The sequence below is a fragment of the Microtus oregoni genome, unplaced genomic scaffold (genome assembly GCF_018167655.1).
Source record: "Microtus oregoni isolate MIOR12 unplaced genomic scaffold, Mior012 000011F_ref0000422, whole genome shotgun sequence".
NCBI lineage: Eukaryota > Metazoa > Chordata > Mammalia > Rodentia > Cricetidae > Microtus > Microtus oregoni.
This window is the reverse complement of record NW_024543070.1, coordinates 23,441,337-23,463,914: the sequence shown is the minus strand read 5'-3', so window position 1 is coordinate 23,463,914 and position 22,578 is coordinate 23,441,337. Positions and strand designations below refer to the sequence as shown.

Sequence of the window (22,578 nt, the reverse complement as noted above, 5' to 3'; positions counted from 1 at the left end):
CAAGATAATTCACAGGTTTCATTTTTTTGTCTCTTCAGTGACTCATTCTACTTTGAACAAGGTTTATTTTTTTTACTTTGTCCTTTCTTCTTCAATGTCACTCTGTGCTTCTTTCATCATGCTGATTAAAAAGACTGGATGACTTAAGTTACCAGGAAAAAGATAAAGTCATGTACTTGAATATGAACAAAGTTCTGACAATCAGAAGTGACAGGATCCCTGGCTTTTTAAGTATTTTCCACCTAACTATGCAAAAGGAATTTTCCTAGTCCAGCAGAAATCCTAGCGTAAGTTATGCCTGCAGTCCATCCCAGGGTGGGTCAAGATGGTTTGGCCAACCTACAGGGTCTGTGCCTCTAACCTCACCAGGTTATTATGCCATGTACAAAGAGCAGCAGTTGTGGTTTTGATTTGTAAGTATTTATTTCTCCTTATTCTGTTTACTAGAGCAGCTAATAATAATCTAATACAATAAGAGCAGTGAGAACAGACTTCTCTGCCTTGGACCCTGCTCTAGCCTTTAGTGCTTTGTAATTCAGAACAATGTTAGCTATAAGGTTTTGGTAGATGTTTCAATTGTGTCTACCTCACATAGGACCATCTGTATGGTCCACAGATTGGCACTCCTGGGAGGCTCTGTCGACTTTGAAGAGGAGAGGTCCTTAGGTGATTAGTGCTGTGCCAGGGTGCCCTGGGGAAGGGGTCTGGCAAGAGGTTGCAGATTGATAGCTGGAGTCATGCCCAAGGATGTCTGTCTCACTGAAAGCAGAAGGGAAACAGCGTTTTTTATGAACTGCGAGTGGAACATTGGTAGAATCATGTAAGGAGGCCGCTTGTTGGTTCCCAGCTGCTCAGCCCCGAAATAATCACACAGAAACTGTATTGATTAAATCACTGCTTGGCCCATTAGCTCTAGCTTCTTATTGGCTAACTCTTACATACTAATTTAACCCATTTCTATTAATCTGTGTATTGCCACGTGGCTGTGGCTTACCACCTAAACTTCCCAGCGTCTGTGTCCAGCGACTCATGGCTTCTCTCTCCTTCTACAGTAGAAGGAAGAGTGAGAAAATAGAAGCAAATTATTAATGTCAAGCTGAGGTTCCCATTCCTTACTGCAAACAACATCACAGAGTGACTAAATATCCAATATGAGTGAATATTGATGTGGGGTGTCCTTCTGTATAAGTGTTGCTTTATTGGTTGATATATAAAGTTGTTTTGGCCAGTGGCTTCACAGAGTAAAGCCAAACAGAGTGAACAGAGTTATATAGAGAGTGCAGGTGGAGTTGGGGAGATGCCATGCAGCTGCTGAAGGAGAGATCACTAGAACCTTACCGATAGGCCACAGCCTCGTGGTGATACATAGATTAATAGAAGTAGGTTAATTTAAGATATAAGAGCTAGCTAGGAATATGCCTAAGCTATTGGCCAAGCACTGTTGTAATTAATAAAGTTTCTATGTGATTATTTGGGTCTGGGCTGCTGGGAAACGAACGAGCAGTCTCCATTTAAATATACACGATGTCTGAGGGAAAAGCTGGGGCCTTCATATTACAATTTCTGGGTCTCATACCATGGAATATTAACTTTTAGAATTTCCATCTAATAATGACATTACCCTCTTTTTCAGAAAATATTTTTATAAATAAGAACAAAGAGGAATACACTGTCATTTCAATTAGAGTTCTGTAACATTGAAGATTTGTCTTTTTAGATGACAAGTATGTTTTTTTATGACTACCTAGGTTGTCATTTAGCTGTGGCTAAATGAGTGGAAGGGAAGTAACATCCCATGTGTCACTCAGGAGCGGCTCCATGGAGTCGAGCTGTAGCTCCAGGAAGTACAGTACTGTTGTGTGTGTACTCATATTGTCTCCTCCTTAAGAGTCGAGCTGTAGCTCCAGGAAGTACAGTACTGTTGTGTGTGTACTCATATTGTCTCCTCCTTAAGAGTCCAGCTGTAGCTCCAGGAAGTACAGTGACTGTTGTGTGTGTACTCATACTGTCTCCTCCTTAAGAGCCGACCTGTAGCTTCAGGAAGTACAGTGACTGTTGTGTGTGTACTCATACTGTCTCTTCCTTGGGATTAGTAGGAATCACACGATTGCAGTTGCCAACACTTTTGGAAGTGTTCTTGATAAGGCAAAGAAACCTAAAATTCTCACTCACTGGTTTCATTTTCTTTCTTGTTCTTGTAGGTATTCCAATCTGATTTTGAACTTGTTCTCCTTGATGGTTGATGCAAACATCCCAGATATTGCTCTTGAACCAGATAAAACTGTAAAAAAGGTAATTTTGTGCTTCTTTTTGTCTGTAATGCAATCTACATTTCATAGTAAAAATGGGTAAAGACTTTAACAATGCATGCCCTCTCTTTATTCCAGCTCGTAGATTATTAGCAGAATCTAAGGAAGAGTCCTATGCGTTCTTTTATTCATGTTTCAGACACAGCAGTCTCAAGTCTTCTCTGGCACAGCTGTTCAGTTCCATCTGCCCTCATCTCTGTACCTGTAGCATGAGTCTAGAGAGACAGCTAGCTCACTGAGAACTGCTCTTCTTTATCCTCAAATGGGTAACTCTCCCAACATTGCCAACAAGATGCCTGACTTGGTCGCAGGTGGACCATGGTGGGGATCACATATCATTTAGATGTCTCCCCTGTCGTCTTCTTTTCTGTCCCCTCTGTTTTGGATATTGCTGTGTCACTGTAGAGTCCCGCCATTTGTTTTCTTTGTAAGCACCCTATAGTGATAACTAGTGGAAGCTGCTACATGCAAGCAGTCAGTCAGCTGTCCTAACTAGAATTTGAGCAGGAATGGGAGAAAAAAAGGCAGTGGGTTTGGATACTTCCCTTTAATCTACTTCTCGGAGCTGCTTCTGATGAGAGCAGATAGAAGAAAGATTTTGTATCCAAAGGTAAAAGATGATGATACAGATCAGTATTCGTCCTCAGAGAAGATTGTGAAGGGCTTTTAACTCGCAGAAGTATAAAATCTCTGAAAGACAGTAGTATTTTTCAAGATAGATCTGCCCCGGCTTTAAAATTAGTGACGGCGGCTTACACCAGCAGATCTATGTCTAGCTCAGTGGACTTTGGAAAATTAAGTTCAGCAGTGATTATACAGGAAAAAGACCAATTCTTTCCTCAGGCTTAGCAGGCTAGGAGAAGTATCTGAGTGGAGTTTATTTTCTTCAGTCTTTTAGAAAACAAACTCTTAGCTGGGCGGTGGTGGTGCCCGCCTTTAATCCCAGCATTTGGGAGGCAGAGGCAGGTGGATCTCTGTGAGTTCAAGGCCAGAGAGAGCTAGTTCCAGGACAGGCTCCAAAGCTACAGAGAAACCTTGTCTTGAAATACAAACAAAAAACTCTTAAAGGGTGCTTGTTTTATTCTGGCAGATGGTACATTGGCCTTTCCATTTCTTGTTTTATCCAGTCAGCAATATTCAATGATTTCTTGTTGTTGTTGTTTGTGTGTCCTGTTCTTGTCTTTTTATTTTTCCTTTACTGGCTAAAGCTCATCCATCAGGAAGTATAATTGACTGATGGAAAACTTTTGAGCTGTGAAGGATGCCTGCACCAGCTTCACGTGTTCCCATGTTTGGCTTGTATCCACTCTGTTAAGGATCTCTTCTGTAGTTTCTTTTAAACTCATTTGTCATATCTCCATCATGTTCAGTCTTCCCTGAGTGTGGCTGTTCAGAAGCCATTTGGGAAATTTCTGGCAGTGTTGATCAGACTTGTGACAGACAGCGGTTTCTTTGACCAATTAAGCCATGCCATAGTCATTGTTTTCTTTAGCCACTTCTGCTGGGTGTGGACAGTATTTTCTTTGCCTGCTAAGCTGTGTCACAGACAGTGGTCTCTGCCTAGTAAGCCATGCCATAGGCACCGGTTTCCTCTGCCAGTTCTTGTCTTTGTGCATCTTCTATTGCACCACCACCTATTTCAGGAAGTCACATGACTCTCTTACCAGCTGTCCTTAAAGCACTGTTTCAAAGTGCAAAGCAATTCCTTTGTGAAAAATGAGCCAGAAAGCAAATTTTTTAGATACCTTTTTAGACTAGTAATTCCTACCACTTTATTTCCGTTAAATAGAACTTTAAAGGGCATTTTGCCATATTTTTTGAAACTGTATTTCATAACAGATGTCTTTACTTTCTGATCCTTTATCAAAATGTGAAGTATCCAGTTAAATATAGACTCAGCACTGTCATAACAGTGCTTGAAATGTGTGTTGTAGTTGATTGAAATTTTTCTCATATTAGTTGAATTACTTCTTTCCAAAGAAGTAGACTTTATACTTTGGTGAGGTGATGGTTACCACCATTACTTCATCGTGTTGCTGACGGGACAACACGCCAGCTAGGCGAACACACAAGTGTGCATGAGGCTGTTTGTTCACAAGGATGCAGGTCAGATTGCCTGGTAGGCCCTAGCATTTCCTGGGTTTGGCTTCGTAGAGTAAGTAACAAGCTTTATAATTCTTTGAGAAATGATTTCTTGCACGTAACAATTTTGTTACTCAAATTCATCTGCTTGAGCACAAAATTGTCCTAAAATATGAAATGCTGTTAGCAGGCTCAACCCCTAAACATGGGCCTTGGCCTTTAATCCACAGCAGCAATAGGAAGGTCTCTGGCATGGGCCTTCAAGAATTCACTGATCTTAGACCCTAAGTTCAGAAAAGCCTGCCAAAAACTGGCAGACAAGAATGCTGCCTAGAACAGGGAACATAAAATAGGTTTAGTTATATTTCCTTAGGCTGTTCCACGCCTTCATCAGACCCCATGAAATAAACACAGTTCCCCCTCTTCCATTGGGTCTTCACTTTCTGAAGGAGAACTAATGTTACTGAAATATTCATGACAGATAAAGGTGTGCACCTTTCTGTTATATAAACATATGTGACAGATAATTGTGTGTGACCTGGGATATGCACTGGAGGCCACCACCTTGAAGCCTGTGCTGGGGAGCTTTCCCTCCCTGCTTGCCAGGAGCTAGTGTACCATTGCCAGCTGTACACATCAGAGGTTGCCTCGTAGAGTGGGTCAGAGTGTCAAGCAGAGCTCGGTTATATAATAAGTTCACTCAAAACTGTCATAATTCTCTTAAACCCAAACGAAGATGTTAGTTTAATCAATAAAACTACATTTTGATAAAACTAATTTTGTTGTTAATATAACCAGAGCTTAGTGAATTAAATAATCCAGCCCTGAGCAAATCGATCCTATTAGTTTATTATGTAAATATAATATGTGTTTTATAAATATTAAAATGTATGTGTAAAGTACTGAAATCATATGAAAATAAACACTTTTGGGTTGGCAAGATAGTTCAATAGGTAAAGTTTCTCATTGCCCAGACAGTTGACCTGAATTTGATCTCAGAACCTATATGGTAGAGGGCAGAAATTGTTCCCTGAAAGTTATCTTCTGACTTCCACAGACACACCCAGCACACAGGTGGGAGTGTGCTATGTAATCAATAAGCAGATGAGCACACATAGACATGGGAAGCTGAAGGAGGCCAGCTGGGCCACGTGTCAGTGTGGGCTACATACTGAAACAGTGTCTCAGGGGAAATAAGAAAATTAAAAACTAAAAGTACATAAAGCACATCTGTAACCGCTGCCTATGTTTGGCCCATGTTAAGGACTTGTGGTCTCTAGATCTGCTGTTCTGAAATGAAAACCCGCTCCTGCGCTGGTACTCTGCTTTCCCGTTCACCTCCCCGTCCCCTGCACAGTGTCTGAGCTGCCGCTTGTCTGTGAAGTCGTGCCTGGTGTTTGTGGGATAGATGTCAATGGAATCCATTTCCCTGTGCACAGAAACTAGTAAGAGGGACAGACGGAAAGTGGGGCAAAGTGAATGAATAAAAGTTCTAACTGATTAGGCAATGGTGGATGATAAAGGTGGGGGTGGCATCTTGAGTTGGCAGTGACCTTGGTGAGGTTAGCTGTAGCCAAAAAAATGGCCCCACTGGGAAAGATAGAAACTTTTTATGAGACAATTTGGAGGAGACATTTTGTAAACCTGCAGCAAGAAATAAGGCTTTTGGCTATAGAAGAGTACAGCCCTCGGAACAGAACGCGTGCTCCCTAACAGTTCGTAGCTTTGTGGCTAGGGATGGCGAGTTGAAAAGGTGATCTGATCTTCTAGGGAGTTTTCAATCTTCCTGGCTTGTTAAAATGTATAGCCATCTTCAGAAGGTCGGTGTGGGAGGGCATAGAGTAAAGATGTTTAATGGAACCACATATAAACATGACTGCTTAACAGCCAGGGCCTTGTCGTTCCTGTTCCCTTTATTTCAGTAATTAAAAGGAAACCTCTAAAGTTTGATGCCAAGTTTATTCAGTAATTTAAGGCATTCCTTTCTATTGGAGAGTTTAATGGAGACATTCTTTCTTTGGATTGATTTCCTACTAAACTTTAAAACAAAGAAATTATATGTATTATAAATAGTTGACTGTATTTGAGGTAACCTGTAAAATTAAATTGCCCATGATTCCTGCTGGATTGCCCATGGCGCCTGTTGGCTCAGCCTGTAGACAGCATGGTTTCCCATGCACCATGGGAGACATGAGACTCCGGTTTGCTTCAGCAGCAGCTGTATGCCTTGTTTACAGTGTCCAGTGGTGGGTCCCCTATAGCCATGGGTGGGTGGGGATTTGGTTTTCCTCTGTTTTTTAAAGTTACTCATTTAAATCCTCGTCTATTTTACACTAAGGAATTTTGGTTTTGTATTTTAATACAGCACAAATAAATGATCTCCAGAAAATGATAAGTCAGAACTTTTCCTTTTGTCTGGATGAATCAGATTTGTTCCTTTGTTGTAGTTATTTTTATGATGATAGTATTAAGAAGTTGCTACAGGGAAAACAGTCTCCCTGCTTTGTTTGTTGTTTAATTTAGAGATAGGATTCTCTGTAGTTGAGGCTAGCCTTCAAGTCATAGTTCTTCTGCCTTCATCTCCCAGAGTCGTATCCAGTTTCATCCAGCTTTCTCAATAGGAAGAATTTAATGGGGAAAGTCTACATTTTATTTAATTGAAAGCTGCTTCTGAGTGAGAGATCCTGAGCACTAAATTATTCTTATTCGAAGGTCTTGCTCTATTAACTTATGTGAAATTGAACTCTCAAAAATGCTTAACTTAAAAAAAATACTCAACTTAAACAAAACCACTGTGCTTCATAGTAAAAAATGTGTTTCAGGGCTTTATTGGAGGAACTTAAGAATTGTTAAGATATATATATATGATTGAATATAGTCAACTTAGGCTATATTATCCCCGTATGGTGCAGAAACTTTAGGCCAGTCTATGGACTTTATTTTATTAAATTCACATTTAATAATTTTTTTCTGTAAATAGAAAACTAAATTGGATTGATAACGGGAGCAGGGAAAATTACTGTACCATTGTTCAGAGATGGAAGTTTGTATAGCTTGGTACAGGTTGGGAGGTGTAGAATGGTCTTGAGGTTGCTGGGTGCATCATTTGGAAAGGGGTGTGTGCGTATTACATGCAGATGAAGGCACTAGGCTGTCAAGTGCATTACAACGAGGGTGTGAGTGCAGAACTCAGAAGCAAGCAGAGACTTGAGAAACTACCTCCTATGCTTTCCCTGCCTGAGACGGTTGTGTCTGAAGGCTAGGACTTCCCAGTGTTACTGTCACTAGGGACACCTTCTGATATGTGGCCCATTGGTGACTGGGATGTCCATGCAGCATATAACTGAACCTGTTTTGGCTCATTTATGCTTTTAGATCACTGGGTAGAGGAAATGTAGACACCTCAAAATATGATTACCCACTGTGAGAATGTTGTTGCTGGCTAAGTGACCCTTAAAGAGACGCTGTTTGTTTCTTGACTATATAGCAGTTGAAACGGGGCTACTGTGGCACAAGATTGCAAGTGGATCTCCAAGATCGGGCAATTTGGGCATTTCCCAAATGGGGAACTACTCTGACTGTTTGGATGTCTTTAGATGTCCTGATGTCTGTACTGAGTGTTAGAGTACCCTGTTTGACAACAGTGACCAAGAGTGCAGGTGGCCCTTGTAAGGCAGGGTATGAATAAGTGGTACTGCGTTTCCAGCAGCATACATAAGCAGAGTGCCTGTGTAGCTCTAAGAGGCGAATAGCGGGATAAAACTTTGAGCTTATGGCTTTTTGCTTCAAGGCAATTCCAGATTGTAAATATAAGTAAGTAAAACTGAGCCAACTGTTCAACAGTGAGTGCTTAGTGTTCGCTGGAACCTCAGTCAATTTAACTGCCTACCTACTAGGATGAATCTTTACATCAGCACAACAGAACCTACAGTCTCTGTTCCATACCGTCCAGAATGCATGTGTTGATATCTCTGTTTATAGATGGATAAATGTGGTACCAAGCCAGTGAACACAAAGGCAGTAAGGGGAAGCATATTGAGGTGATACATGCTCCATGGATCCCCGGGAAAGCTGAGCTGGAAGCGTGGCCCCTCAGGCAATGTGCCAACTTACACAGCCATAACAGCAAGTTGAGTGTCGTGCCAGCGTATAGAAGTTATGTAGGCTGAAGAGAAGAGGCTTAAGTGTGATGAATCAGCAGACTCTGAGGAAGGCAGAGGGCAATGACAGGTGGCCTCGCACACGTCAGGAAATAGTAATAATTGACCACTTGTATATAAGCCTTACTAAAGAAAATGCCTCATATCTGGTACAGAACGTTCTTGTGAACTATGACCATCAAGGTATGGGTGTGTCAGGAGTTGTTAATATGATCTCACCTTGTTTTGTCTATTTTTGTCACTCAGTAGCTCTTGAGCTGAAATGCTCAAGTATAAAGTGCATTTGGAGCTAAAGTAATGGCATTTCTGTCCTTAGAAGGAAGCCATATCTGTAATTGGAAGTGATACAGATACATTCAGAACTCTTTATTGGCATAACTTTTGGCATCTTGATGATGCCTGTCAGTTTGATCCTATCACTGCAGAGCATATTTCCTGACTTGTTCCATTAAAAGGTTGATGTTGTCTGTGGTTCCCTCTAGGTTCAGGATAAGTTCCGTTTGGACCTTTCAGATGAGGAGGCTGTGCATTACATGCAGAGTCTGATTGACGAGAGTGTGCATGCGCTGTTTGCTGCAGTGGTGGAGCAGATCCATAAGTTTGCCCAGGTAAGTTCCCAAGGGCTGTGTGCTCGTAAGGAATCATTAGAGATGCTCCTTGCTGGCTGACATTATCCTTCCTGGTTTTGTTTCTCCATCAAGCCTTAATGGCATCTTAGCAGTGGGTGAAGGGAACATCTTGAGATCATATTATTCCTACATAGAGGAGCACTGTAGACCCCGTCATAGGAGTCTTTGTCCCATGTAGTCTGTTACAACTTACTCCCTTTGAAACTTCAAGGCTTGTCACATGAATTTAGACACTTTGGGTTCTGGTAAACGCTGCAGTATAAGGAAAGGAGGCTAGAATCCAGGGAAAGCAGTCTACACCCATCAGTGAAACAGATCAGTATTCATGTTAGCAGTATCTCTCGTGTGCAAGGAAACTCTGCATGGCAGCCCTGGATGATGACCTTCAGATTTAATCTGTTCCTGGTAAGAATTTCATAATGAAGATGAGTATGAAAATGGCTGTCAGCAAAAACAGGCAGGCGCCTTCTCTTGTGAAGTTTTTCCTTACTCTGCATCTTCACTGAATCTCTGTTCTTGGCTCTCAAGTTCAAGGTCGTTGTGCAGATCCATCCTGCAGTATCTAGTATGCCATCAAGCCCTTTCTGTTCCTTAGTTCTTAGTTACTTCTTTACTAGTCCTTTCCTGAAGAGTGTTTTAATGTAGGTTTTCCTGGTTTGATAATACCTTGAATAGTAACAACTTTTGGGTTTTTTGTCTTTTTTAGTTTTTTTGTTGTTGTTGTTGTTTTGAGACAGGGTTTCTCTGTGTAATAGCCCTGGCTGTCCTGGAACTCGAACTCAGAGATTCTCCTGCCTCTGCCTCCCAAATGCTGGGGTTAAAGGTGTGCACCACCACCACCCAGCTAACCGTTTTTTTTTTTAAACTTTCCTCTGTATTTAAGTCTGTTTCTATTCATTCTTACATTTATTCTAAATTTTGACCAGATATTCCCTGGCATATGTGAAGATTGTGTATGTTCTCTTCTTCTGTGTTAGATTTATGCACATGTTCAGGATACCCGGTGTAGGGAAAAATCCGGCAGTGACCTGCTAATTACTGTCTATTTTGTTCCAGTTGTTTGAAAGTTGCTGTGTTTGGTTTTAAGCGTCAGCAGCAGTATCAAATGTAATAATATAGATGCTTGATTATTTCCTGAACTTGAGTCCATCAAACAATGAACTTGATGATCTTTACATGTTGGTCTTAACAAAATTCTCTGATGAAGCCAGCTTAGGTAGAAGGGCTAGTGTCAACTCTTGTCCATCCAGAAGAGAAAATCACTGTGCAAGATTGTTAGTGCTGTATCTTTGAAACTTTAAGTCTTAAACCTAGACATGTGTTACCATGTTGAGGCCTTTGAACAAATAAGTAGAAAATAAAATATACACTAATTTTTGAGCACATAAGTAAATACCCTAAGTAATAAACATTTCCACAAAAGCCCTTTATGAATTTATTATTTTCTTCTACGACTATTCAGTGTCCTTTGTTCTTCAGCTGCGTATATAAATGGGAATAGAGGTAACTGGACTGTGGAGCTTGTGGTTCCTCTTGTGATAAGTAGCAGAGATTTTTCTGTTGCGTTTTGTTTTTACTGTGTGACTTGGCATAGTAGTCCCTCCAGAGTCCATACTCTTTCCTCATGTTCCTTGATTTTGAAGTTTCCTTGTCTATATATTGGCCAGTAAAACCCAGTTCTGCTGGCTGTATTATTCACGTTTCCCATAAAGTGTGAAGTCATGTAGCTGTGACTGTTCTTAACTAGCCACATCCTAAGCCACAGCACCGACGTCCTTCGGGATACCCAGTGCACAGACTTCTTAGATGTAGTTCCCTCTGTCTCACCTCTGTAGAGAAAGGGCCGTTTTGTGTATAATAGCCCATCTGTTTGGAACACAAGGTATCGGCCTACCTTCTTTTCTAGATACGAAATATCTTTTAAAGAAAAGAAGTAGATGCTGTTCAGAGAACCATTATGTAGTCCTTACTTCACCATTAGGCTTGAACAATAGCAGAGTACAGTTTCTCATGGAACAAAACAAAATACTGGGTTCTGTTACCAATGAAATTCTTCACTAAAATCCCATTTTTTTTTTATTTAGAATTTTTTGGAGAGCCAGATGATTCCCTAAGCAGTGTTTAAATAACATACCAAAAGGTCTAATCGTCACGTGACAGCCTGTGTCCCACATGTGTTCCTAATGAATTTGGCTTATATGAGGAATAAACAGACAGCAGTCATAACTGCAGAGAAACAGAAATAAGAGAGGCAGCGCCACCTATTAGATACCTGTCTGAGCCAGCACTGATGGCAGCTCGCTGCATTACCTCACGTGGTTGTCTTGGCTGTGACATACCTTCACCTTCTGGAAAATTGAGGCCAATTGGTACCATGGTCCAGATCCATACCTGTCACTAAAGGTTTTTTGTGGCTATGTACTCAAGATTCACTTTGTCGGCCTTTATTATGAGAAGTTTGTTATGAATAGGGTTATCTTTATTATTATTATTACTTACTTACTTGTAAAAAAAAGAAATACTTTCATCTTTTCCCCCTAATTTTCTGGCCATCAAAAGTAAAAATAATCTGTTGGACATGAATTTGCATACCTTTAATCCGGGCACTTGGGAGGCAGAAACAAGTAGGTCTTTGTGAAGGCAAAGCCACTTAGTCTGCATATCTGGCTAGACCAGGACAGTAGCACTACATAGAGACCCTGTCTCAAAGAATAAAGCAAAATAAAAATAATAAGTTAAAAAATTTTAAACTGCTCAAAAGCCACCAAAACATGTAACACATAAAGGAGCTTCCTGGAATACTTAATCAGAAACAAATTCTGTGAATGTGGAACAGCACTGATTGGCCTGTTGGGCAAAGCCATCCTGAGTGTCTCTGGCCCCTGCTGTTCTGCTGAGTGTAGTCAGCCCTGCTGCTTGGCTACCAGTCTCTCTCTCTCTCTCTCTCTCTTTTTTTTTTTTAAAGTGTTAACTATTTATTGACAAGGGAAGTATAGATGCATTCATTTAAATAAGATAAGGGTCAGAACATTTAAACACTTCTTTTCTCAATTGAATGTAAGAATCCAGGATACATAGTCAGCAATAATTCTGTCTTGTGACTCTTAAAATTTTTTTTCTTTCTTTTTTTATATTTATTTATTTATTAAAGATTTCTGTCTCCTCTCCGCCACCGCCTCCCATTTCCCTCCCCCTCCCCCAATCAATTCTCCCTCTCTTATCAGCCCTAAGAGCAGTCAGGGTTCCCTGCCCTATGGGGAGTCCAAGGACCTCCCTCCTCCTTCCAGGTCTAGTAAGGTGAGCATCCAAACTGCCTAGGCTCCCACAAAGCCAGTACGTGCAGTAGGATCAAAACCCAGTGCCATTGTTCTTGACTTCTCAGCAGTCCTCATTGTCCGCTATGTTCAGCGAGTCCGGTTTTATCCCATGCTTTTTCAGACCCAGTCCAGCTACCAGTCTCTTGCTACATGGCTGTGGCATTGAGGTCTTCCATCTGCTTCATTATTGTGATGGCAGCCTCCTGCCTGCCTGATGGGTGCCAACTACAATTCCCAAAATATTAATTTTCTGTCATACAGATTCCATTTACCTGTATTCGAAAGTTTTTTAAACACTTCCCATGTGATCCCAGGGGAAAGTTTGTCTGTCCCTGTTTTCCTCCTCAACTAAAACCAGCTTCTACTCACTGTTTTCTTCCTCAGACTTGTACCACCTTAAACTCTTTTAATTTTATTTTTGAGATTATAATATTACATTTTCCTCTTCCTTTTCTTCCCACCAAACCGCCCCATATTTCCCCCCTTCTCTCCTTGGAATTCATAGCCTCTTTTTTCATTAACTGTTATTGTATATATTGTATACATACATTACTAAACACAACCTGTTGAGTCTATATAGTGTTAGTTGTATGTATTTTTCAGAGCTGACCATTTGGCAGTGGACAGCCAGTTTTGGTGGGCCCTTCTCTGGGGATTTTCCCAACATCTCTCCACTGAATATGGTTCTTTGTGTAGGCTGAGGCCTGTTAGGCTTTTCCTGTCGGTTGTCATGTTCATTGATGCCATCTTGTTCAGCTCATGTTCGGTGAAACTTTATGGGTATGGCATCTGATATTTCTAGGAAGTACAATCTCAAAGCAACTCCCTCATCCTCTGGCTCTTAGAACCTTCCCATCTCCTCTTCTGCGTGTTTCCTGAGCCTTAGTTGTGGGATTGCTTAAGTCCTTCTTAAAATGGTTCTTCAGGGGCATAGGGAGAGAAATGTTTGGAACCAGCTCTCATATTTAGTATTCCTAGTCTTTTTTTTTTCTTTTCTTTTTCTTCTTTTTTTTAATCGACAAACACGTTTGAAGTGTTTTAAAAAATCATTTGAGACCATCTGTTCAGTCACAGGATTTTTCTCACACACACATAAAAACATACGTAAACACGCATGGGAATTCGATTTCGGAAGTGCTTTCAGGATCTTAGACTGTTAGCATGTCAGTATGGGTTTTTTACAGCTTGCCTTTTACCAGCCTTTTCAATATTTATCATGTGAAAGCTTTGATAACGAACCTTGTAGGTTTCACAATGGTCCCTTTCCAGAGTGTCACCCTGACCTCAGCCTTGGCTGTGCTGGGAGCGTGTTTCCTATTGGTTAGAGGACTCTGGAGTTGGAGTTAGTTCCACTGTTTGGTCATAACCGTCTGCTTAATTACCCGTAGAGCCCACCCTGGTTCTTGCCACCTATCCAGATAATGTATGTTGTTCTGTGTGCATCGGGATATACTTCAGAGTTCATTTCTCTGATAGAGCCTTTAGTGAAAATGCTTAAATTGCTTCTGAAAATGGAAGTTACTTCTTTCATTAGCATAAAATAACCATTTCGCCATGTTTTTACTCAGACTCGTCCTTTAAATTGTATCCCACAGAATCTGGGCAGAATGCTGGCGGTGTCGTAGTCACACAAGCCTCTGCACACTGCAGCACCTGGCAGGAAGAGTTCTCTGTCACTTCCTGGGAGATGCAGTTCATAGGCACTAAAGGCATGAGGGGTATGAATGATACTGGATGCGTCCATCTTGGACTCAGCTGTGTGCTGGCTTTGTTCTTTCAGGACTGCATTAGGTTTGGTTTTCAGACCAAGGCAGAATTCAGCACTTGCATTCTGAGAAAAAATGGCAGGAATTCAGTTGTCTCAAGAGCATGGCACAGAGAGCTAAGCATGGGAGTGTAATTTAGGATGGGTTTGCCTTCCAGTGCTGGTTGGATTTTTTTTCTCTCCCACGTAATAATTTGTCGTCTTAATCTTGTGCTCACAGTGAATCAACAACTCCCCCCACCCCAGACATTCTCTCACATAAACTATTTCTCTCCAAGCCTCAGGAATCCCATACATGGACAGTTCCATCCTGACCCTCATTCGGGACATTTAACAAAGTGTTTAAGTCACTTTTATTAATTATTTCTTAATCTTTTCTCATAAACAGTGAACTAAATTGTTTTTGTTTGTTTTCAATTTTAATAGTACTGGAGAAAATGAAAGTGGATTTGGTCCTTCATGATACTCGGCTCAGTAAGAAAATGTGAGAAGGTGCTGCTGTGTATGCTAAAGACATCAGAGAAGTGAACAAGGAAGAGATGGTCTCCAGAAGTTACATCGTGGCCAAGTTTTGTCTCCTTGGATGCCACTGCTTAAATCTTGGCATAGAGAGTTTGTTTAAAGCGACCGTGTATAGGGCAGGCCATCGTAGCTCACATCTGTAATTGCAGAACTCCGGAGGATGAGGCAAGAAGATATGCTGCAAATTTGAAGCCATCCTCAGCTACATAGTGACTTCTGGGTCTGCCAAAAAATCACTGTGTATATTTGTCTTATAATGTATAAAGATAAGAAGAGAATTGTGTATATGTTTTAAAATTATGAAATAGTAAAGCATTTAGCCCCTGAATCTGGAGTGCCTGGTTTTCCTTCTCATGCATGTGGATCTGGTTTCAGTTATGAAGATGGTTTTTCACTTCTCCTCTTTCCCTTGCTCTCTTCCTCCCTGCCCCCATTTTTGTTCCTTAGTTTCTATGTAATTTACATAATATTTTGCTTTTACATTTTCTCCAAGTTTTATACATTACGATACATTCTTTTTACAGTTGAATAATTGTTTTTTGTTTTGTCTTGTTGGTTTTTGAGAAAGCTTTTTGTGGGCAGAGGGTAGTAAGAAAGCAGGACTCAACAGTACCCTGTGTCCTGGGCTCTGTGCCCCGGGTCTGCTGCTTCCACAAACAGCACTGAGCATCTCTACAAGAGGTGGTAGATGGGAGCAGTTGCCAGTCAGTTGTTTCTGCCCGTAGACAAATGGAGAGGGGTACAAGGTCTGGGGAGAGTGGTGAGGGAAAAACAGCGCCTCAAGAAAGGGTGATTTCTCCTAGAACTACAAATATAGAGGTTTTGTTTTCTAAACTACAGTTCTCAGCCCTCCTGAGTTTGCATATGTAAAGTGGGAGGTGAAAGTGAGCTGCAATTGTCGATACTGTCATTCAGCATGAGAGTCCATCACGTCCATGTCACACAATAAGTTATAAGAGGTTTTTGCACGTATTTGTGTCCATGCAGAGATGGGGCAGCGTGCCATGGCACTTGTGGAAGTTAGAGGACAGCTTTGAACAGCTGGGTCTCTTCTGCCACCTTATGATGGCCAGGCTTGGTGGCTGGCACCTTTCTTCACTCAGTGAGCCCTCTTTCTTATCCAGGAAATTGGTTTTCTTTGCAGATTGAGATTTGAAATCTTTTATATATATAGCTCAAGCATGTAATGCATCCTGCCAAAGCAGAGTGCCTTTCAAGACTAGAATTTCCACCAATGTGTCCAGTTTTTCTGAAGCATTTCTGAAGAAAAGGAGCATCCATAGTGATAGAGTCCCCCAATTGTACCTGCACATTCATGTATTACAGTCATGTGACCTTGTAAGGAAAATGAGTATTTCTTATTTAAGACCCAATAAATATTAAGTATCAAATAACAAGATGTATAACCATTAAATTACTGCAGTTTCTGAGAATTCCATCACTTGTTATTTCTCACAGCTGTAGAACAAGCATACCGTTAGGGAACGTCCCTTAATTACATGATTGCTAAGATAGTGTCCCTGAGAGTCCTTGCTGTATATTTCCCTCACCATCGCGATTTCTTCTATTTTTTTTCTTTTACTTCCCCAAATGGAGTTTCTCTTTCCTGCTCTCCTCTCAGCCCCATCCCAACACCTCCCCTGTGTCCATCCCCCATCCACTTTTCCTCAGGTTCTCTTCCCACAGTGCAGGTTAGAAAAATGATAAAGAGGAAACAATCTTTTCAGTCATTAGAATCTGTGCCTAAAGTAATTGGCCAGCTCCCTTCTCCCCTCCTTCATGTGCCAGTGCCATTTTTCATCATCAAAAGTCTTCACCCTTCTGTGGTCGCTTCTGAGCCCTCTCTGCTGGCTCCTACAGTCTCTGACTGTTGATAATGAAGGCTCCGCTTCTGGGCAGGGTTTCCATAGCTTTATAATTAGCACGTTGGTGAGTTGGACATTTTCATTATTTTTGTGTTTCCTGTCTCCGGGTTGTCAGGCTTTCTCTGTACAGGACCAGCTATCGTGGTAAATAGCTTCAGCTTGGAGACGTTCATGGACTCCTCATGTGTGCTGTTACACAGGAGACTACAAACGTAAATAAGTGGGCATGATCTGATAGTGAGCTCGGCCTGTAGTCTGAGCGTTTTGGAGTTCACTCTCAGATAAAATTGTATCAGCTCCCTGATCTTTGCTTTGTTTTGTTTTTGTTTTTCGAGACAGGGTTTCTCTGTGGCTTTGGAGCCTGTCCTGGAACTAGCTCTGTAGACCAGGCTGGTCTCGAACTCACAGAGATCCGCCTGCCTCTGCCTCCCAAGTGCTGGGATTAAAGGCGTGCGCCACCACCGCCCGGCCTCCCTGATCTTTGCAAACTCAATGTTGTATAGATAGAACCGTGTGGCAAACAGGACTCAGAAAATGATTTCTGCTCTATTATGAAATTCCCTGCAGGCAAATGCTGCTGAGTGAGACTTGCTTAGGCTTGGCTAGAGGACTGCTTTTCCACTCCCTAGCGTGTTATGCGGTAAGCCAGACCTGGATAGTCATGTTTCTCTCTGATGTAGGCTTACCACCACCTACTACCTGCAGCCACTGTCTGTCTTCAAAACTGCCCCTTCACATTTAGTACCCACCCTTCCTCCTAGATCCCAAACAACTTTTTAAACATAATTTTAAAAACTGTGTTGGGTAATTTTAAAACTTAAACTTGTGATACAGTACTGCAGTTCATTTCTCACGCAAATATGTCTGCATAAGGACTTGTGTGTCTATTCTTTTCTACTTCCTTCCTTCAGTTGATTATGTTTTAGATATTTGTTGTTATTTTTTTTTTGTTTTCGCGACACACGCAAACACAGACACACACGTACACACACACACAAATAAAAGCGAGAGCTTGTGCTATACAAATTCCATCAATAATCCTGGATGTTTTAGATTTTTGAGACACAGCCTTACAATTAGCTGGAGCTGGCCTGTAACCTCCTTTGTAGCATGGGCCACTCTCAGGCTTTCTCTCTGTCTTCATGGCTTTTCTGTTGCTGTGATCAAATAGCATAAGGTAGGAAAGGTATGTTTTAGCTCACACTGCAGGGCACAGGCCGTCACGGTGGGGAGTCAGCACAGCTAGAGCTGCAGCAGGAGCTAGAGAGAGCTGGCGCTGCATCTGCAGTCAGCAGCAAGCAGCAAATGCACCTGCTGGTGCTCAGCTGGCCTACTCCACTTCATTCAGTCCTGAGTCAAAATCACATCTCTGCCTTGAGATTTAGAGCGTCATAGAATATTGACTCAATTGGAAAAGCTGAAGGGCACCGCCGCACTAAGCCATTCAGAGGATGAAGGCTGTAGAGGAAAAAAATCACAGTTGAGTAAAGAGGGGCCAGTGATCCCAGTGATCTGTTCAGTTATTCAGTCTTAAATGTCCTGAGCAGAGAAATGGGGATAAAGGAAAAGTTGCCCTTGTGGAGGGCTTCAAAAAATCAACACAGGCCACATGGGGTGATGTCACCACCAGGTTCAGATCAGACTTGGCCTGTCAGATATTTCTGGATTTTCAGTAGAAAATTCAATAGTGATTGCGAGGGAGATACTTGATAAGGAAAGCAGGGGGCGGGGAAGGGGATGTATGCTAAGGTCTTTTCAGAAAAAGTCAAATTTCTGGCTAACCTACACAACTAATTTTTAACAATTGAAATTTCAGACAACTTAAGAGATCAGCTATTAGAAGATCACATATTTTCTTGGTGAGATAGTTTGATAACATGGCAAGAAAGCTTGATACTGATTAACTTGAAATTTCTGGGTTTGTTTGTATGCAAGCTTGGAGCAAACATTAGAGTCCAAAAAGCATGTTGGTTTGTTCCCATGTCCTTACTTGGATTGAAGTAATTTTGATAGGAACCTCCAATTATATATGCAAACAGTATTTGAACTATTACCTAAGATCCATGCTAGCAAGTGTATTTGGGGGGTAGAGGGAGGTCTTTGCTGCTAGAACTAGAATGATATTCCTAAAGCAACAGAGTGACTTATTATTAGCCTGTAAGGCAGTTGGGTTTTTCAATTTGAAAAATCAGTTACTAGTCTTTAGGAATTTCTATGAAGGTGACAGTTACTATTAATTTTGCTTTTTATAGTTCTTTAATGTAACAGCAATTTATAATTAAACTGTTACATGAGATATTTATAACTGTAGCATGAGTATAATGCCCTTAAAAATTTGTGGAAGGTACATAGCACATTTCCCTTAGGGTATACCACTCTTATATTTCATTGAAATGTTTGTTTGTATTGTTTTTCCCTATTTTTATTCTTTGAGAATTTCACACATGTATACAATATGTTTTGATTATATCCAGTCTCCCCTCCATCTCCTCTGGATGCCCCCCCTTTATTTTTTATGTATTTCTGAGTCTTATGTTATGCATGGGTGTTTGGCTATCCACTGGAGAAAGGGCAACCTACAGTGGCCATAACCCAAAAGAAAATTACTCTCCCATCTGAAACACCCACAAGTTTTCAATAGCTTCTCAGCTTGTGAGCCCTCACCGCAGTCTTTGATGGAGTTTTGGCCGGCAGGTCCTGTATTGACAGTTGCAGCTACTGAGAACAGCCATGTCATGCCAGGAAGGTGGCCCTCTGTCTCATACTCCAGCTCTTAACCTTTCCACTTCTTCCAAAATGTGTTCTGAGCCTTTGGAGACAGTGATACAGATGTCCCATTTAGGAGCAAGGACCCAGTCACTTGTTCTCATCACTTGGGCTGATTGAATGTGCATTGACTATCAGGTAAATTTCCCTGATTGAGGTGAGGCCGAAAGTCCATACGTAAGGGTCTAAATGACCATTTCACAGAATTGCAATAGACCCCACCACCAGGATCTCCAGAGCCTCAGGCTTTTTACCAGGTAGACAGCCGAAAGTGATCATTTATTTAGACCAATTATTATAGAGTCCTTAAGAGTTCTATGTAGTAATAGGAGCGACGGGCTGCGTTCCCAGCACCCCGGCCGCCTGGCTAGCTTATGCCCTGAAATAATTAGACGGACACTGTATTATTTTAATCACTGCTTGGCCCATTTCTATCTAGCCTCTTCTAGGCTAACTCTCGCACCTGGACTAGCCCATTTCTAATATTCTATGTAGCACAGCTAGGTGCGCTTACCGGGAAGATTCTAGCCTACGTGCATCCTGGGTCGGAGCTTCATCGTGTGTGTCTGCCCAGGAGCCGGCAGCATGGCATCTCTCTGAGGAGTCTGCCCTCGAGAGGAAAGCTGTCGAGTCTCTGAGCTCACTTCCTCTTCCTCCCAGCATTCTGTTCTGTTTACTCCACCCACCTATGTTCCCAAGCAGTTTGTTTATTACTTAGCCAATGAAATCAAGAAATTGATATATGACACTCCCACATCAGTTCTAGATAGTTGTGATGATGCAGCCAGTAATGCGAGGTGTAGGCCAAGTGCAGGAGGGAAATCCTGGGGATGAGAAAGGGCCATGCCAAGAGGAAGAGTAATTCTCCTGTTGTAAGGAGGGGCTTTTGGGCAAGTCTTTCTTCGGGGTTGTGTAAGTGAAGATGAGATTCAAGGGGTATGTGGAAAAATGAAAACTGGAATGACTAAAAATGTGTCCTTGTGGCACCTTGTTCAATACTGTGTCAGCCCCCACCAAGTTCAGATGGTTTATGAATTTTGCCTTCTGTCCAATTTCACTCAATAGATAGCATAGCAGCTATGCTCATGGGCCCAGCACATCCAGTTTGCTATCACATACACAGTTCCTTTTAGCAATGACACATTCTTTCTTTCCCCTTTCCAATGAGACACACACACTCACGCAGACACCCACGGGTAGGTGCAGACAAACACATATACACAGCTCATGGTGCCTAAAGGGAGAGGAGCCTAAGTGTGTAACACACATTGCCCTTGTTCATATGTCTCCCTGTGAAGATGTGATCCTGGGCTTCATGGGCATTTTAACAGCAGAAAATGCCCAGCCTCCAGTACCTTTCCCTTCCCGTGGTACTTTTCCTACAGTTCACACAGATCGTCCATTTCCATATTCTAATTAATTGAGAATACTTATGATTGCTAAAAATAACTAGTCACTGAATTCATCACATGAGTAAAGCTTTCCCACAGATGATTTAGGACTTAACCTTTGCTATATCATTGAGATTTTAAGTTTTAAAAACTCATAAGCACCTGGGAGAGGAAAAGAGGCCATTTGAACCCCTAATTTATAAAGTTCTGGAGGATTGTCCTCGTCTTCCCAATTACAGCGGACAAAAGTACACTTGAGGCTTAAGCTAATTGGTTCTCCATCACTTCTATCTGAAAGGCTAATGTAATTGTCTAAACCCAGCAGGAAACGGGAGCCAGATCAGGAAGGAAGGCCTCTAAATAAAACTGAAGGATCCCGGTGAACAGCCCCCTGAGTATTCAGTGTGACCTTAGCTGTTGTCACTTAATCACATCAGAAGCCCTTTCCACTGTAATCACACGGTCTTAGGCAGTTAAAGCAAGAAGATGAAGAACAAGAAGCAAGGCAACAGAAGGTGATGCTGATGCCTGAATGACATCAGCTTAGCACAATGGTTCTCAACCTGTGGGGCGCGACCTCCAAAGGAGTCCAGTCTCAGGTATTTATGTTAAAATTCATAACAGTACAAAGATTACGGTTGTGGAATAGCAGCCAAAGTACTCTTTTGGATGGGGTCACCACAGCATGAAGAACTATATTAAAGGGTCGCAGCATTAGGAAGGTGAGGACAATAGACTTAGACTCAGTGGGAGAATTTAGAGAAGTTCTGAGGAATCTGGGGTGGAAATAATTTGGTCAACTAGAAAGATTCAGTGGGCGGAATGTGTCTCTTTAGCAGGACTTCCTATTATAGGTAATTGATGTCCCAGTGGCCAGGTTTCTAATTTAAGAGGCTTTAAGCATTTTTCTTTCTGCTCCAAATTTGTTTATAATCTTTTGTTCCCTTTTTTTTAATAAAAATTCCTTTAATGGAATTTGTTCTGGGTAAAATGTAGTTTTAATCCGCTTGTCCAACAACCCATACGTTTATAAAACTAAGCATGTGATAGGCAATGTGTGAAGATTGCTTAATTCCTATTTTTAATTTTGTTATTTTGGGATTGTAATTTATTTTCAACACTTTTCAGTTCCATTTTTTCCCTCTAAACTTTCCAATAGACTGCACCCCCTTCTCCTTCAAATTCATGACCTCTTTTTTCCTTAATTGTTATTGAATATATGCATGTATATGTATAAAACATATATATTTCTAGGTCAAACCTGCTCAGTTTATATAATGTTACTCGTATGTGAGTTTTCAGGGCTGATTTTTGGCACTGGAGAGCCAGCCCCTCAGCGTGCTTCTCCTCAGGGAGGACTACCTCTGCTGCTCTCAGGTTTCCTGATTTTCCTGTGGTTCTTTGCATACGGTTGAGGTCTAGTGGACAGTCCCCCCAAAACAGTATATGTCCAAAGAGAAGGAGCTAAGCAAATATACAGCATTGTGGATTCAAAGGTGTGAGCATCCTGGAAGATCTTCATTTTAATTTTCTTGTTTATATTTTCTTACACTTTGTCCACCCTCCCTCAACTAATTTTTGTAACAAGAAACTAGTAGCTAGAAAATCTTAAGCATGGAAAAAAAAAACCAATATTAGAAAACTGAATAGGAGCACAAGGGCTAGATTAGCAGAGACACCAAGACATCTTCCAGGAAGCCATAGTGGACCCAGTGGAATGCTGGGATTAGAGTGGTTGGGAGATGGAGCGCCTGTCAGCAGGGCTTTGTGGT

At 41.5% G+C, this 22,578-nt stretch overlaps 1 protein-coding gene across 1 annotated transcript in view; it reads left to right on the top strand.

The window, feature by feature from the left end:
• Window positions 1–15,112, top strand: part of Pik3c3 (phosphatidylinositol 3-kinase catalytic subunit type 3) — an 82,674-nt gene extending 67,562 nt beyond the window's left edge. The window contains exons 23-25 of the mRNA XM_041659983.1: window positions 2,202–2,292; window positions 9,034–9,159; window positions 14,689–15,112. Of these exons, the coding sequence (XP_041515917.1) occupies window positions 2,202–2,292; window positions 9,034–9,159; window positions 14,689–14,703 (232 nt within the window). The 3' untranslated portion in view covers window positions 14,704–15,112. The remainder of the gene's footprint in view (window positions 1–2,201; window positions 2,293–9,033; window positions 9,160–14,688) is intronic.
• Window positions 15,113–22,578: the final 7,466 nt, after the last annotated feature.